General features: G+C 38.1%; 1 protein-coding gene across 1 annotated transcript in view; it reads right to left on the bottom strand.

Moving 5' to 3' along the window:
• lrrc75a (leucine rich repeat containing 75A) overlaps nucleotides 1-17,449 on the bottom strand; it is a 103,182-nt gene that overhangs the window by 43,310 nt on the left and 42,423 nt on the right. The window contains exon 3 of the mRNA XM_057838695.1: nucleotides 5,876-5,988. Coding sequence (XP_057694678.1) covers nucleotides 5,876-5,988 — 113 coding nt within the window. The remainder of the gene's footprint in view (nucleotides 1-5,875; nucleotides 5,989-17,449) is intronic.

Here is a 17,449-nt window from a genome sequence, read left to right as displayed (position 1 = left end):
CAACTGTAGATACACAGCTAGGATTTGCAACCCTGTTACTGTGATTAAATCATGTGACAGAAATGTTGCCACTTATCTGTAAGATGAGCTAATCAGGGCTTTGATAGTTTATTACCTATTATTGATGGATATGTACCAGAAAGGTGAGAAACGGTATATATTTTTCAAGAACCGACAGACTGGTTGAAGCAGTTAAACTTCATTGGCTAAGGTGTGTCAAACATGACAATAAAACAAGAAAAGCAATTTGAATGCACTGTTCATCAATCCCACTACTTTCCACAAGCAAGAACTCAATTATTCCAGTGATGCATTCATGAACATAAAACATCCTTTCTTGGTTTAACGAAAAACGTATTAAATGTTACTGAGACAAATAGACACAAAATGCTACACTCTTGAAAAACAAACATCAACTTGAAGAAATACACATTGGCAACTTAACTATACTCGAGTTCATCAGCAGTAAATTTGAATAAATTGTTAATTTGACTACACTGACTTCAATTTCTTTTTCGTCATTTACAATGTGTTACCATGACAGCTTGGGGAAATTGTCACTTGCAAACAGTATGATAAAAGAATGCCATCAGGTCTTATTACAAAACTTCACAATCGATAAGATTCTATTCCATCCAGATAATCAAATAGCTGAGAAGGACTGAAATCATATTAGGATCACCGTTTAAAATGTGCCCCATGGAGAAGACAATCTCATGTTGCCTATATTGTAAATGAGCCCTGTCTCATCACTAACACCTGCAACACTGAATTAATTACATCCCGCTGAGCAGTGCAGAATAAATTAACGTAATTGGAAAACTCTCTCACTTTTTTTCTTTTTTATCTGATATTGTGATTACTGTCACTGACATTTCTCTGGTTTCTGCTCAAAGCAGGACACATTTTTCAGCAGGGCTGGAGGCTTTTATGGTGTATATACTGGTAGTTACAGGCCAAAGAAGGTCTGAGTGCAGAGTACTATTAAATTTTAATAATTATTATCTAACATTTTGTAACGAGGTAAGGTTTTTATTTAGTGAGAAAAGAAAGAAATCAGTTTAGTATCTTATTTACACTCACTGGCCACTTTATTAGGTACACCTGTCCAACTGCTCGTTAACACTTAATTTCTAATGAGCCAATCACATGGCGGCAACTCAGTGCATTTAGGCATGTAGACATGGTTTAAGACAATCTCCTGCAGTTCAAACCGAGCATCAGTATGGGGAAGAAAGGTGATTTGAGTAACTTTGAACGTGGCATGGTTGTTGGGCTGGTTTGAGTATTTCAGAAACTGCTGATCTACTGGGATTTTCACGCACAACCATGGTGAATGGTCTGAAAAAGAAAAAATATCCAGTGAGCGGCAGTTCTGTGGGCGGAAATGCCTTGTTGATGCCAGAGGTCAGAGGAGAATGGCCAGACTGTTTCGAGCTGATAGAAAGGCAACAGTGACTCAAATAACCACCTGTTACAACCAAGATAAGCTGAAGAGCATCTCTGAACACACAGTACGTCCAACTTTGAGGCAGATGGGCTACAGCAGCAGAAGACCACGCCCGGTGCCACTCCTTTCAGCTAAGAACAGGAAACTGAAGCTACAATTTGCACAAGCTCATCGAAATTGGACAATAGAAGATCGGAAAAACGTTGCCTGGTCTAATGAGTCTCGATTTCTGCTGCGACATTCGGATGGCAGGGTCAGAATTTGGCGTCAACAACATGAAAGCATGGATCCATCCTGCCTCGTATCAACGGTTCAGGCTGGTGGTGGTGGTGTAATGGTGTGGGGAATATTTTCTTGGCACTCTTTGGTTTACGTTACATGTTTACATTATACACACACTCTCTTTCTCAACACAGACAGTTACCACAGTTAAAAAACAAACAAACATGCTTTACCACCGCTACACACACTAAACACGTGGGAGTTAACTCTCGTAGCTAGTGGGAAACGTTCACGACAGTGCTTACTAACCTTTGATTTTGTATCAATGCGAAATCATATTGGCGGTATTGCCTCCTCGTCAGTCACCCTCCACAAACGGTTGGCCCTCCTCCTCTAAGCCGGGGCCGTCTATAACTTTTCTGTAGCCGAAGTACAGTATTCCTATACCAGCGATTTCTTCATTAGGGGAAAAAAGTTCAGGAGTTTCACCTCCTCCAGCCATCGTGTAGCACAGCTGACTCACTGACACCGAGCAACAACCGGTGGGGTTAAGCCTTGCACCTGCAAGCGAGGGATTTCTCCCTGCATCTTTGGGACATAAAAAATAGCTACTACAATAGGGACGGTATGCTGGAAATTTTTTTACGGTTTTGAAACACTGACATTTTCATACCACGGTATACCTTGAAACCGGTAATTGGCACTCTAATTTTACTGGGTGATATGGATCAAAAATCATATCCTGATATACTTGGGCTGAATATCGTCCATTGTGGATTTCTCTTTCAATTAAAAAAAAAAGATAAAAAAAGAAACACAGATGAGCTTTTCCGAGCCGATCGCCAAGTCACACACTCGCTCCCTCCCTCCCTCTCAATGCTCTTTGTTCATCAGAGCGTGAACTGGAGTTACTTATTAAAGTAAAAGATGATTGACAGACGGTTAACCTTTGATCTTGCCAGATACTCTACCTTCAAAAAGCCGCATGTGTCAATCATAGTTTAACTTGCTAAACAGTTGCTGTGGCAACTCATTGTGTGTAAGTGAGCAGCTGGTGCGGATTTGAGTGGACACTCGATGAAACATTTAATAAAGACAAACATTTTTTAAATACTGTTTTAAAATGGATTGGAGTCTACTTTTTTCTTGTTTAAAAATCTGTGGGACAGTAACACGTTTAAAACCTATCATAATTATTACATTTAAAGTGCTTAAAAACTGTTTATTAAAATATGAAATACAATAAATAATTTTTTCGTGGTCCCCATTAACTGGGAAAAACGAGGGATCACTGTATTGTATAGTCTGATATTAAAGCAAATGTTGAGTCCAAGTCTAAGCCAAATATGACACACCACAAGTAATTTGATTGAAACTGGCTATTTCGGTGAACAATCTAAAAAATCAAATAAATATATAATATACAGTTTTGTTCACCTGGTTAATGAAAAAAAGCTCGGTTGTTCAAAAATTTAACTGTAAACAACAAATACTGTACAACAACAGTTTAAATATTTACAATTAAATCTCTTTGCAGATTACACCAACATCCTATGCTCAGGAAAAAATGTAAATAATCTGAATTAACACATTTGAATCACTGGTTCAGGCTAAACAAATTATCAATAAATAGGGAAGAAACTAAATACATTTTATTTGGAAATAAAAAGACATAAAACTGAAGAAAAGATTATTATAGATAACACCGAAATTGAGCGAGTTACTGAGACTAACAATTGAATTGGTAGTCACAAATAAAGAATATAAAAACAAAACTGGCAAAGAGTACTGGAACACTGAACAAAATTAAACCCTTTTTAAATTATAAAGCACGCCATGTTTTGTTTAGGGTTGGGCATCATTTGAAATTGAACGATTCCGGTTCCGATTCCGGTTCCATGTTTCGATTTTGGTTCCAAACGACTCTCGGTTCAGATTCTTTTAAAAGGCAGGGTAAAAAAAATAGGCTGGGTCAAAAAAATTATAGTTTAAAAATGTATTAGTTTGTATTAATGTATTAACTTCCCTATTTTTTTTAATGATATGAATTTAACATTTATTATTATTATTTATTATTAATACAATTAATATGAAATTTATGAATTATATGAACTTCTCACAGGGCTATTTTTAACTTGTATATAAATATCAGTCTTTGAACTTGAATGTGATCAAGTTTCTTTCCACGGAGTGCACTTTCACAAAGATGTTTTTTTTTCTCCAAAAGCTCACGGAGAAAACATTCACTCATATTTTTTTGCCAAAAATGTACCTTAGCTGGGAGCTACGACGAAGCATTAGTATAAATTCTTCTATTGATTATAATTTGATGCAGATGGGGCAAAATAATAAGGTTTCCTTATTTGTAAAACCAATTCCGTTGTGCTTACAGACACATGCAATGTTTATGTTGTGGCAATACCAGTTAGGCCAGTGAGTGGCGCTGTTGGAGTGTACGTATTATGCGGAGTAGAAGAGATGAGAGCGTCTGGCAATCAAGATGTGGTGCTATGTTTTCATTGCTACGAGTTCATCAAAAAATGAATTGAATGCTTCATTCGGCTGCTTATTTCTAAATAAGCAACACCACAGATTCTAAAACAAAATTCCTTTTAATACTGTTGATTTTAATGGAGGTGTCTACTGCTTTAAGATAGCGGCTGTTTACTAACGCCAGCGAGTCCGTCATTTCGCATCTAGTTCTACAGTGTATCACAAAAGTGAGTACAACCCTCACATTTTTGCAGATATTTAAGTATATCTTTTCATGGGACAACACTGACAAAATGACACTTTGACACAATAATAGTCTGTGTGCAGCTTATATAATAGAGCTAATTTATTTTCCCCTCAAAATAACTCAAAATATAGCCATTAATATCTAAACCCCTGGCAACAAAAGTGAGTACACCCCATAGAAACTACGTACTGTACATCTCTAAATGTCCAAATTGAGAACAGCTAGTCATTTTCCCTCCATAATGTCATGTGACTCATTGCTGCAGAGATTGAAAAGGTGGGGGATCAGCCTGTTAGTGCTCAGACCATCCGCCGCACTCTACATCAAATTGGTGTGCATGGCTGTCACCCCAGGAGGAAGCCTTTTCTGAAGAAGGTACACAAGAAAGCCCGCAAACAGTTTGCTGAAGACATGTCAACAAAGCACATGGATTACTGGAACCGTATGATGAGATGGGCGATCGATCGATCGATCCATCGATCCATCCATCCATCCATCCATCCATCCATCCATCCATCCATCCATCCATCCATCCATCCATCCATCCATCCATCCATCCATCCATCCATCCATCCATCCATCCATCCATCCATCCATCCATCCATCCATCCATCCATCCATCCATCCATCCATCCATCCATCCATCCATCCATCCATCCATCCATCCATCCATCTCTGTAAAGGCCCACATTTGAACAATATTTATTTAAATATTGTATATATTTTAATTCCGCGCACATTTAAAAAGATATCTAGCCCTTCTGTAATCAGACCACTATGACCTAAATGTTTTTTTTTTTTTTTTTTTTTTTTTTTTTTTTAACATTTTTATATATTTTACTTATAAATTACTGTTTAAAACAAATTCTGCTACTGTGATTACTATTGACATGAATATGATGTGTTCAAAGTCAAACGTGTGTGTTTAAAAAAGGTAACACCTAAACTGAATAAAGAGGGTTAAGAAAAAAAGTTAAAGTGGGACACTACTTCACCTTTCGGTCAGATAAGCATACTGAGTAAATCTTATTGTGCTGTGGATTGAAATACTCTATAAGTCATTTTGCCCATTAAAACCTCACACACACACACAAAGAGATTCTTATTGAAACTACTATGCATTCATTTTGATTAGTCACTCTTAATCTTACACAGAAGGATAAATTTTCTGAACGTTTGAAGAAGATCAGTTAAAGCAGAGCTCTGCCGACACTAAGGTGTGCCTAGCAATCTGCTTTTTGGCTTTCGCTTCTTTGGCCTTGTTGGGTTACATTAGCCCTAAAGTTTTGAAGTTGGTGGAAAAACGAAGAAAACTTATGGTTTCAACAAATGCACTGTAAAGTATTAAAGTAAAATTTCCTTAGTGAACATGGAAAGAAATTAAATGAGCATGAAATTTAAGGCGCATAAGTGTAAAACTGGAGGAAAGCTAGTAAACTTTAATGATCAAATAAAGTACTAACCAGGCCTGGGGTTTCCTTTTGAGTATGCCTTGTCTTCTCCACTGAGAGTGGGGGCTGAGATGGTAGGTCAGTTGTCGACAAACCTTCTCCATGGCTCCCAAAGAGTCACCCTCCTATCATCCACATGGGGAAAAAAACATTGGAATTAAGTCATGGATTTTAGGTGAGAAAGCGCTTCTCGGTATAGTGACTGAATTCTAGTTGAAAATTTTAACGTTACGTTGAACAGGTTATCACATGGAAGAGTTGATAATGACAAGAACTAGGAGAGGAACTTAACATCATAAGAAGAAGACTGTGCAATAGTCATCCCAATATTGAACTGTTGGAAAGGTAAGACTCTGACTCATACAACCCATTTTGAAGAATTAATCAGTATTTAGAAAAAACACGAAGTGATGCTGTCAGTCAAAGTATAGTCAGTGAGTCTAATTCACATAGGACTGACAAAGGCAGGCACAAAGGACATGACATTACTGCAAAAATGAGATTATGAAAAGCTGCACACCATTGGAGCAAATAATTGGCAGATACATCTGTCAGCCGAGTGTGTGTGTGTTAGATACAGGACATGATGCACACACATTGGAGCAAAGCTGGGGATTTCAATGCTTCACACAGCTTTGATTGACTGATGAATCACTACAGTCCACTGGGGTCAGAATGGTACGGATGCCATTAAATTAATCAAAGTAGCATTAAGTATTTAAAGGTCCTGTATAATGGAAGTCAACGTCAAAAAACAATTTGACAAGCTAAAATAAAGAGTTGTTAACAAATTTGAATTACTATAAAAACATTGCCAAGTATATGGTAATAAGGTTTAAAATTAGGAAAAGTAAGGCTTGCCTGTCAGGACTCGGAAGCTCTACGAATGTCCACTGACTCTGCTTAAACCAGACCTCGTTTAATTCCATAATGTCAATCAACTACTTCTACTTGTTACTAAGTGTAAAATGGATGCTACTTTGTCTCGATGGTTTCCTATGCCTTCACAAACTCATCTTCCATGCCAGTGGGGCTTTGCAGGCCCACGCACTCTTCGACATTTTTGGCATACCTTGCTCCCACTTCCACACCAATCGTGACATGCCTAGTGCTGGACACTGCAAGAATGATGCACCGCTTACTTCTGAGGCTTCCCAGGGGCACTCTGTGATTTTTTCCCCCTCTCTTCCTACAGTGCTTGAGAGCTCCTCTGATGCGAAAGTGGGACCGAGGCGTGTGTATAACGTGTTCGAAAAATAAGGCTTCTTTCCTCACTCTGTCTCTCTCCAGCTGCATTTGCAATTGACTCTCCAATCACTTGCTTTTCACTGGGTTCTGTGATTTAATACTGTCCTATTTCATCTACCAAATAACACATCCACCAACACCACTACCACTACATCTTAAAAATTCTAGAAAGGTCTGTTAATTGCCTCTCAACTCCAAAACCAACTTGTTACCAACACTATCTACAAACAGTATCAATCCGGCGTCCGCCCCCTTGATATCACTGATACAGCTCTACTCAAAATTACCAACTGATTTCCATTTGTGGCTTACTCTAAATTCTCATTCGTCTGATCATCACAGCTGCATTTGATACCATCTCTAACAGTATTCTCCTTGACCGACTTTTTCCCATTGGTATCATCCAGACACCTCACACAAGATTCACCTCCAATCTGTATGGTTGCACACAATTTGTTAAATTTGGTAACCCAAATCCCTCACTATCTTTCGGTACCATTTTCCATTAACATATTGGTGAAAATGGCTAGAATTTCTTGCTGGAACTCCCTGACATAAGAGGTTGGCACAGAGCCTGATTGTTTCTTTAATTATTTACTGTATTTTTCTGACTATAAATCACGTTTTTTTTTTTTTCATATTTTGGCTGGGGTGCGACTTACACTCAGGATCGATTTATGTGTGAAATTATTAACACGTTATGATACCATTTCACATGTTATTTTGGTGTTTTGGAGTGACACTGATGGTTTGGTAAACTTGTTAGCATGTTCTTTATGCAATAATTATCTGAATAACTTAATAGCTATGGCCACGTTCGCATTCTGCCTTTGGCCGTGTGTGTTCAATTGTATTATTGACTTTTTTTTTTAATATTGAAATGCATGCTTTTAGTTTGTGGCACTTTCACGCCCACGTGGGGGCGCACTCGCACTTGCTTACGTGAAGAGTGCTCACTCGCCAGAAGAAGACTGACAGCTACGTAGCTCTGAGTGAGTGGGTGAGTTAGCGAGAGAGAAACACGGCTGCCAGTCTACGTTCATTGTTTATGCTTTTAAAATATCTCTACAGAGGCAACGCTTGTGTGTATCATCTTTTCTGTTGTTGTTGTGTGTTTTACACCCATGATCGGACACTTAGAGCCAGTTGTGTGGGTGTTTGAACGATGTGCTAATCCTAGCGAACGCATAGTAACCGTTTATGTCCTTGCTGTAAAACAACCTAATTATCATTTATTTACGTTGATCTGAACCTGTTTGGTATCGAGGACCAAACTGATTCAGCAAATTATACGGACGTGCAGGATTGTCATTTGGGAGTTAGCTGTAAGGACAGTATATTCGCATTTCGTTGTTCATGCACTCAACACTTTACACTTGTTCAGCATGTTGTTCTCTATTGTATTTTTATATTAAATTGCCTTTCAAGATGACATGTCTGTTCTATGTGTTAGATTTTATCAAGTAAATTTCCCCCAAAAATGCGACTTATACTCCGGTGCGACTTGTATATGTTTTTTTTCTCTTCATTGGGCATTTTATGGCTGGTGCGACTTATACTCTGGTGCGACTTGTAGTCCGAAAAATATGGTATTTATTTATTTTTGATGGGGGGGAGATTCAAAGCTCCTAAAAGCACTGAAATGTAAAAACTACTTTTGGCACAGTTATACATATAATAATAATAACAATAATAATACATTTTATTTCTAGAGCGCTTTTCAAGCCACACAAAGACGCTTCACAAGAAAGATGGAATCACAGTACCATCAAAACAATCATAAAAAGATTAAAAGTACGATAAAGAGACGCAAAGATTAGGGCTGTCAAACGATTAAAATTTTTAATTGAGTTAATCACATCTTAAAAATTAATCGTGGTTAATTGCAATTCAAACTATCTGTGAAATATGTCATTTTTTTCTCTAAATTATTGTTGGAATGGAAAGATAAGACACAAGACGGATATATACATTCAACATACTGTACATAAGTACTGTATTTGTATTAAAAATAAATCCACAAGATAGCATTAACTTTATTAACATTCTTTCTGTTAACGGGATCCACGGATAGAAAGTTTTGTAGTTCTTAAAAGATAAATGTTAGTAGAAGTTATAGTAATTTCATATTAAAAGCCCACTTAATGTTTTCGTTTAATAAAATTTGTAAAATTTTCAACAACAACAAAAAAAAACTATTTGCTCACTATCGTCACATCGGGCTCGCTGCCATTTTTCCACAGAGTCTTTAACTACGTAAGGTAGTAATTGAAATACACCACAAGGTGTCAATGGCGAGTTTTAAATTAATTAGAAATCAAGCCAATGAGTGTGTTTTGTCCCTAAACTGACGCCATAGTTCCCTATTTACTGGTCCATCCACGTCATTTGAGTGCTGGCTTCACAACGTACAAGACCTCTGATAGTTTGTACATTGTGACCAAATATTGCCATCCAGTGTATTTGTTGAGCTAAACAAAATGTTTGAATAGTGTTTGACCAAAGTCTGAGCAAGTCTGGGCAAAAGTTTTATGTGTATTTTGCAAAGCTATTTTGATTGGGAATGACAGTTCTCGTTGCATTGTTATTTAACTGTGTGAGAATAGGGCCTCATTAATACAGATTGAAGCGCTTTTCTTTTTGTGAACATTATTTTTTTGAGAGATAGGAGTATTATTTTTGTTGTGCTTTCACTAAATGATCCTTATGTTTGTTGTGAAGGAGTTAATGAAGCTTATGCCAATAAACGGAGTGGTCCAATGAACGCCTGTGTCACTCGCCTTTCTCTGCCTCTTAGCTCTCAATGTGCAAAAAAACTGCGTCATTGTAATCTGTTTGAGGCAATGCATGAGCGGGTCAGTCCGCGCATGCATTAAATGCGTCAAATATTTTAACATGATTAATTAAAAAGATTAATTACCGCCCGTTAACGCGATAAATTTGACAGCACTAGTAAAGATATAACAGAGCTAGGGATCCGGGTGTTTAAGAAAGAGTGAACAGGTGTTTTTTGAGTCTGGATTTGCAAAGTAAAAGGGTAGATATACTGTGAAGATCAGCGGGTAGGGAGTTCCAGAGCTGGGGGGCACAGTGGCTAAAAGCTCTGGAACCAAAGGTGGAGAGACGGACACGGGGAATGGAAAGGTGGAGGATAGTGGAAGAGCGAAATGGACAGGGGGGATCGTTTTAACAGAGTAGATTGCAAAGGTAGGGAGGGGCCAAGCCATGGAGTGCTTTGAAGGTAATGATGAGGATCTTGTAACTGGAAGCAGGGGCGGACTGGGACTAAAAAGCAGCCCTGGTCTTTGACTCAGCCCAGCCCACAAGAATCGCTGTACGACGGCAAACACTAGATCTAATCTAATCTATAGGGGTCCGGGGGGCATGCCCCCCACCCCCGTGAGAATTTTTTTTTTTTTTTTTTTTTTTTACATTTTATTGTAAAATGCATCAATTCCGTGCACTTTGAGAGAAAAATAAAGCGGCTATGAAGAACTACACATTGCATTATTATACATATACAATATAGTTTATGATGTTTTTTTTCGCAATATGTTAGCCATTTTCTATCTGTGCCATCTTTGCGTATGAATACTCTTTGTACAGTCAGGTGTTTTGTCTTCTTCTGAGGGTGGTAAGTAAAAAAATGTGTCTGGACTGTGACTGTCTGACTTGGGGCACTCAAAGTACTGCAAGGCTGAACTGGAGTTGTCCATCACACCCATCAGAATGGGTGTGATGGAAGCAGTTGAGATGGAGGAACTGTACCGGCTATGACCAGGTGTGAAAGTGGGCCAGAACGGTCAGGAACGCAGTTCCGGTGTAAGATTCTGGGCAGCAACGCAGTTCCGGTATAAGACACAGGGCCTGAATGCTGTTACGGTACAGGGTGCTTTGATTCCAAAAATATGACGGCAACTGTCAAAACGCTATGTAAAAAAAAATGCTAAGCAGCCACACATGCATTTAATCTCCAAGAAGATAACAATCTACCAACGTCAGATTTACATACAAAAGTGTTAACAATAAGCATAATAAAGTGTTTGTGTAGCGTAATCAGTTTCCAACGATATTTATTATTTATTTTATTCCACGGACGGCATGGAGGTTTCCCCAGCTGCTGCAGTTATCAGAGTCTGACGATGATGAGTCACGTCAATATGCGAATGCACGCAGCAAAGCAAAACGCCTAATGTGCACTTTGGACTTATACTAGTATTTGTTCATTTATGTTAGGCTACTTATTCATTTCCTTATGATTTATAAAAGTAAATGTTTGGGCAATCTTCAAAATATATTCCATTTCACTCTCCATAATATAAGTCATTTGTACTTATTTTTCTAAATGTATGTTACTTATATCATTATTTAAAAAAAAAAAGAAAAAAAAAAGGCAAAAGTAAATGTTTACATTAACTTCAATTTTAATATACATCCTATGTTTTTAAGTAGTTAAAATTGAGATTTGGCATTTAGTATGTGAGGAAATGAGGGGAATATACAAATACGGCGGATTTGTTTGTGAGAGAAATCAACATGGGTTCCAAGGTTAGTGCGGGTGGTGAAAAAAAGGAAAAAGGTGACGCTTACCATTGAAATGGAGATGGAAATGATAGAAAAATATGAGCATGGTGTGCGCGTCTGTGAACTGGCTTGACAATACGGCCGTAGAATGTCTATGATCTCTATGGTCCTCCTCCGACCTCCGTTCGCCAATCTTTCTACGTTAAGGATTACAAATATTATTGTTGTATTATCGCCAAAGAAATTGCTTTGTCAGGTTTCTAATCATTTATTTCAGAACATGTGCAACACAACACGCCTACTGTCCGCCGCAGTTGACGCCAACAACAACAACATTAAAAGAGAAAGGAAAATCTCTAATGCACCTATCTCACTGTCACGTCAGCCACGTGGTGCGTTCAGGTACAGCAAGCAAAACACATCCGCCACATTAGAACCCGATTTGTTACATTATTACAGGAATTATTATTATTATACTATATTGTTATTCTGATTTTTATTTATGATTTATTTGTTTTGCTATGTTGCTCTGTGTAATTGCCATTTGTAATAGTACCAGCAGTATTTACAGTGCCTTGCAAAAGTATTCGGCCCCCTTGAACCTTGCAACCTTTCGCCACATTTCAGGCTTCAAACATAAAGATATAACATTTTAATTTTTTGTCAAGAATCAACAACAAGTGGGACACAATCGTGAAGTGGAACAAAATTTATTGGATAATTTAAACTTTTTTAACAAATAAAAAACTGAAAAGTGGGACGTGCAATATTATTCGGCCCCCTTGCGTTAATACTTTGTAGCGCCACCTTTTGCTCCAATTACAGCTGCAAGTCGCTTGGGGTATGTTTCTATCAGTTTTGCACATCGAGAGACTGGCATTCTTGCCCATTCTTCCTTGCAAAACAGCTCGAGCTCAGTGAGGTTGGATGGAGAGTGTTTGTGAACAGCGTCTTCAGCTCTTTCCACAGATTCTCGATTGGATTCAGGTCTGGACTTTGACTTGGCCATTCTAACACCTGGATACGTTTATTTTTTAAACATTCCATTGTAGATTTGGCTTTATGTTTTGGATCATTGTCCTGTTGGAAGATAAATCTCCGTCCCAGTCTCAGGTCTTGTGCAGATACCAACAGGTTTTCTTCCAGAATGTTCCTGTATTTGGCTGCATCCATCTTCCCGTCAATTTTAACCATCTTCCCTGTCCCTGCTGAAGAAAAGCAGGCCCAAACCATGATGCTGCCACCACCATGTTTGACAGTGGGGATGGTGTGTTCAGGGTGATGAGCTGTGTTGCTTTTACGACAAACATATCGTTTTGCATTGTGGCCAAAAAGTTCAATTTTGGTTTCATCTGACCAGAGCACCTTCTTCCACATGTTTGGTGTGTCTCCCAGGTGGCTTGTGGCAAACTTTAAACGAGACTTTTTATGGATATCTTTGAGAAATGGCTTTCTTCTTGCCACTCTTCCATAAAGGCCAGATTTGTGCAGTGTACGACTGATTGTTGTCCTATGGACAAACTCTCCCACCTCAGCTGTAGATCTCTGCAGTTCATCCAGAGTGATCATGGGCCTCTTGGCTGCATCTCTGATCAGTTTTCTCCTTGTTTGAGAAGAAAGTTTGGAAGGACGGCCGGGTCTAGGTAGATTTGCAGTGGTCTGATGCTCCTTCCATTTCAATATGATGGCTTGCACAGTGCTCCTTGAGATGTTTAAAGCTTGGGAAATCTTTTTGTATCCAAATCCGGCTTTAAACTTCTCCACAACAGTATCTCGAACCTGCCTGGTGTGTTCCTTGGTTTTCATAATGCTCTCTGCACTTTAAACAGAACCCTGAGACTATCACAGAGCAGGTGCATTTATACGGAGACTTGATTACACACTGGTGGATTCTATTTATCATCATCGGTCATTTAGGACAACATTGGATCATTCAGAGATCCTCACTGAACTTCTGGAGTGAGTTTGCTGCACTGAAAGTAAAGGGGCCGAATAATATTGCACGCCCCACTTTTCAGTTTTTTATTTGTTAAAAAAGTTTAAATTATCCAATAAATGTTGTTCCACTTCACGATTGTGTCCCACTTGTTGTTGATTCTTGACAAAAAAATTAAATTTCATGTCTTTATGTTTGAAGCCTGAAATGTGGCGAAAGGTTGCAAGATTCAAGGGGGCCGAATACTTTTGCAAGGCACTGTATCCAGGATTTAGTGTAGGTTTTCAGGCTGTGGAACGAATTAATGGAATTAAAATGTATTCTTATGCGAAAATTCTGCTCGACATTCAACCATTTTGACTTACAACAAGGTCCTGGAAAAAATTTACTTCGTATGTAAAAAGCCACTGTATACATTTTTTTTATATAAAATAGTTATTCTTAATTGAATGTTTCACTTTACCTCATGCCACCCTGTTAAGTATACGATCAGATTAGGGGAATTATCGTTTGTTTTTAATTTGTATACATAATTAGGTTTGTCTTCTTCAGTAGCCGTCATAAATACACAGCTAGCTTCTACTGCTGAGAATAAGCTTACAGCACGGATTTGCAACGCTGTTACTGTGATTAAATCATGTGACAGAAATGTTACCACTCATCTTGAAGATGAACTAATCAAGGTTTTGATAGTTTATTACCTATTATTGATGGATATGTAGCAGAAAACCAGAGAGGTGAGAACCGGTACATATTTTTCAAGAACTGACGGACTGGTTGTATGTAGAGGTGCCAGTTTATAAGGAAATGATTAAGTAGCCTTACTTAAATGAACAAAAATAAGTCCAAAGTGCACATTAACATGTTCTGAACCACCCGGTCAGAGCAAATGAAATAAAATAAAATAAAATAAAATCTTTCCATTCTCTTAAAGATCTGATCAATTTTCCGTTGCATTGCTCTTTTTATTGCATTAATTCAACAAGCTTTTTTTTTCACAATGTATTTGTTGTACCAAAAAAACTTGTATTTGAACCAATCAGAGCTAACTATGCTTGCTCATCACATGTCAGTATGTCAGCCAATTTTAACAGACAGTCCAGGCCCCCAATTTTTTTTTTTTTTTGCTCCGTGCAAATGTGCACAGAGACGCGACTTGTAAGATATTGAGACAGAGGGACCCTGGGAAGAACGTCATGAAATAAGTAAATAAATATGAGTGGAAACGGATTACGCTACACATGCACTTTATTAGGCTTGTTGTTAACACTTGTGTATGTAAATATGACGTTAGTAGATTTTTCCTATTGGAGATGCGTGTGTGGCAGTCTGGCAGGGTTTTTTTAACACGGGGCTTCGACAGTTGGTGTAATATTTGCGGGATCAAAGCACCGTTCCGCCCTGTTCCAGTGTTCCGGACCGTTCCAGCCCACTTTCACCCCTGCATAAACATAACATATTACTGTTATGCAGATGACCCCCAGCTCTAGATCTCTTCAAAACCAACCTCCTCTCTCACCCTCAGGTTACAAGAAATCAATTCATGGCTCTCGTCACATTTCCTCCCACTTAATAGAATTCCTCCTAGTAGACACGACACCGCCTTCACACTCACAAATTGTAATAATTTTTCTATTTCCATCAACAATGTATCCATTTCCCTTTCTCCTGAGGTTGAGAGTCTGGGTGTCATCCTTGATAGCAAACTCTTCTTCCGCTACCATATTAATGATATCACCCCATCAGCCTATTTCCACTCATTCATTCATTTTCCATGCCGCTTATTTATGCAATAAAGCTTGTCTCTGCCGTCCTTTAACCCCTCATACCGATGCAAGCCTTGTCTGCAGCCTTGACACCTCTTGGATTGACTAGTACAACTCACACCTTTTTGGTCTGCCAAACAAATCCCTTCAAACCTCATCACACGGATGCCTGTCTCACATCACATCACCCCTATCCTCCGCCAACTCTATTGTCTTTCTATATAACAAACAATAAACTACACCTTTCTCCTTATCACAATCAAAGCTCTTCACAGCCTCCATCTTACTTCTCTGACCTCCTGCACATCAACACTCCTCTACGAACACTTTCTGTCCTCGCTGCCCGGCACACCACCATGGGTTCCAGAGCATTTAGCCATAGGCCCCCCAGCAATGGAAAGGTTTACCCCTGACCTCCACATTTTAGCTTCCCTCCCACTTTTAAAATCCAAACTTTTGTTGTAAAGCACTTTGTGGACCTTTCGGATTTTTGTAAAGGGCTATAAAAATAAAATTGATTTGATACATCTTAGCCTCACACTTCCAATTTTTTTTTTTTTGGTATGACTTTTTAATGTCATGCTATTTTTATTGTGCTTTTTGTCTGATTTGATTTTGTAGTTCTTGTGCAGTGTCCTTGATTTTTTGAAAGGCACTTTGAAATAAAATGTATTACCATTATTATTGATTAGCCATTGATGGCATTTAGTGCCGATATAGTGGTCTGCCCGAAGAATCCTGCTGACTCAGGACGGGAAATTGTGTTTATTGCTGTAACTCAGCAATTCATCACCAAATTGTTCGGGCTTTGCATGTTTTAGCACTTATATTCAGACATATTTAATGTATTTAGAAAGAAAATTGTTTTATTAGACCTTTATTTCAACAGAATCTTTTATTTTTTATTTTTAAATAGCACCTCAACACAGTTTTGAAGATCGCACTATTTTTTTAAAAATATTTTTTTAGGTAAGCCAAAATATGATTTCAACAGTAAATGTGGCTGACTACCGTATGTTTACAGTGACATGAAATGATTCTTCTTTTAAAGGATTCTTCAATTAGAACTGGGCTGCAGCTATCGATTATTTCAGTAGTCGATTAATCGATAAACTAGTTAGTTCAAACAATCGCGTAATCAGTAGAGGTGTGCAAAATTTCCGATTCTTAGATTATTCGCGATTCGGCCGTGGAAGATTCGAGGTCGATTCACAAACATCCAAATTCCGATTATTGAAATATGCCAAGTAAAGCGGAAGTACACAACACTCAGCGCGCCGCGCGGTCTTCGGAACGGAACGGAGCGAGAGTAGCTAAACATCATGCTTCCCATTACCCGGCCCCTTGGGTAATGCCAATGCTCAACTCACGGCTCTAGCTCAACTCATGCAACGAGATAAAAAAACACAACAACATACCTGACTGCTGCCGAAAAGCTGCTCCAAAGTACATCCATATAATGTTACGGTTGATATCATTTATATAGGACTAGACGCAATATAGATTTGATAGTGTTAGCAGCACATCTACAAAAAGCTAGATGCGAACGTTATAAACGGCCGCCATCTTAAAGCAGTACACTTCCCTGCAAGGCTGTTGTAGCGAACCTTCCAAGCAAACCTAATTAACTTTTTATCTAAAATACTCCTAAATCGGTAAAATATTGACTTGAATCTATCTTTAAAATAGTTTTAAAACTTTCACATGTCGAAAGTAGACAAAAGGGAAATTATGGAATAACGGGAGCAATTTTAACAAATTTAATGGTTGATTCACAACATTAAATTAATTGAATGTAGTTTAAAGCTGCTGATACAGAATGGGGACTGGAGTTTTTTATTTAATGTTATTTTTGTATATTTGTTTACTGCTATATGTTAACTTGATACTGAAATAGTAGTGTGGTTTAGCCTGAGAGTATTTTTGAACAATTTTGGAACTAATGTACAAAATATTAAAAAAAAAAAAAAAAAGGAGGGGGGTACATCAATAATCGTTTTATAATCGAATCGGAGCCTTTGAATCGTAATCGAATCGTTAGGTGCCCAAAGATTCCCAGCTCTAGTAATCAGGATATGAAACAAAAACTTAAAATACCTGAGCTGAGCCTCA

Source organism: Corythoichthys intestinalis, chromosome 6 (assembly GCF_030265065.1).
Source record: "Corythoichthys intestinalis isolate RoL2023-P3 chromosome 6, ASM3026506v1, whole genome shotgun sequence".
Taxonomy (NCBI): domain Eukaryota; kingdom Metazoa; phylum Chordata; class Actinopteri; order Syngnathiformes; family Syngnathidae; genus Corythoichthys; species Corythoichthys intestinalis.
This window is presented reverse-complemented; position numbering and strand designations above follow the sequence as displayed.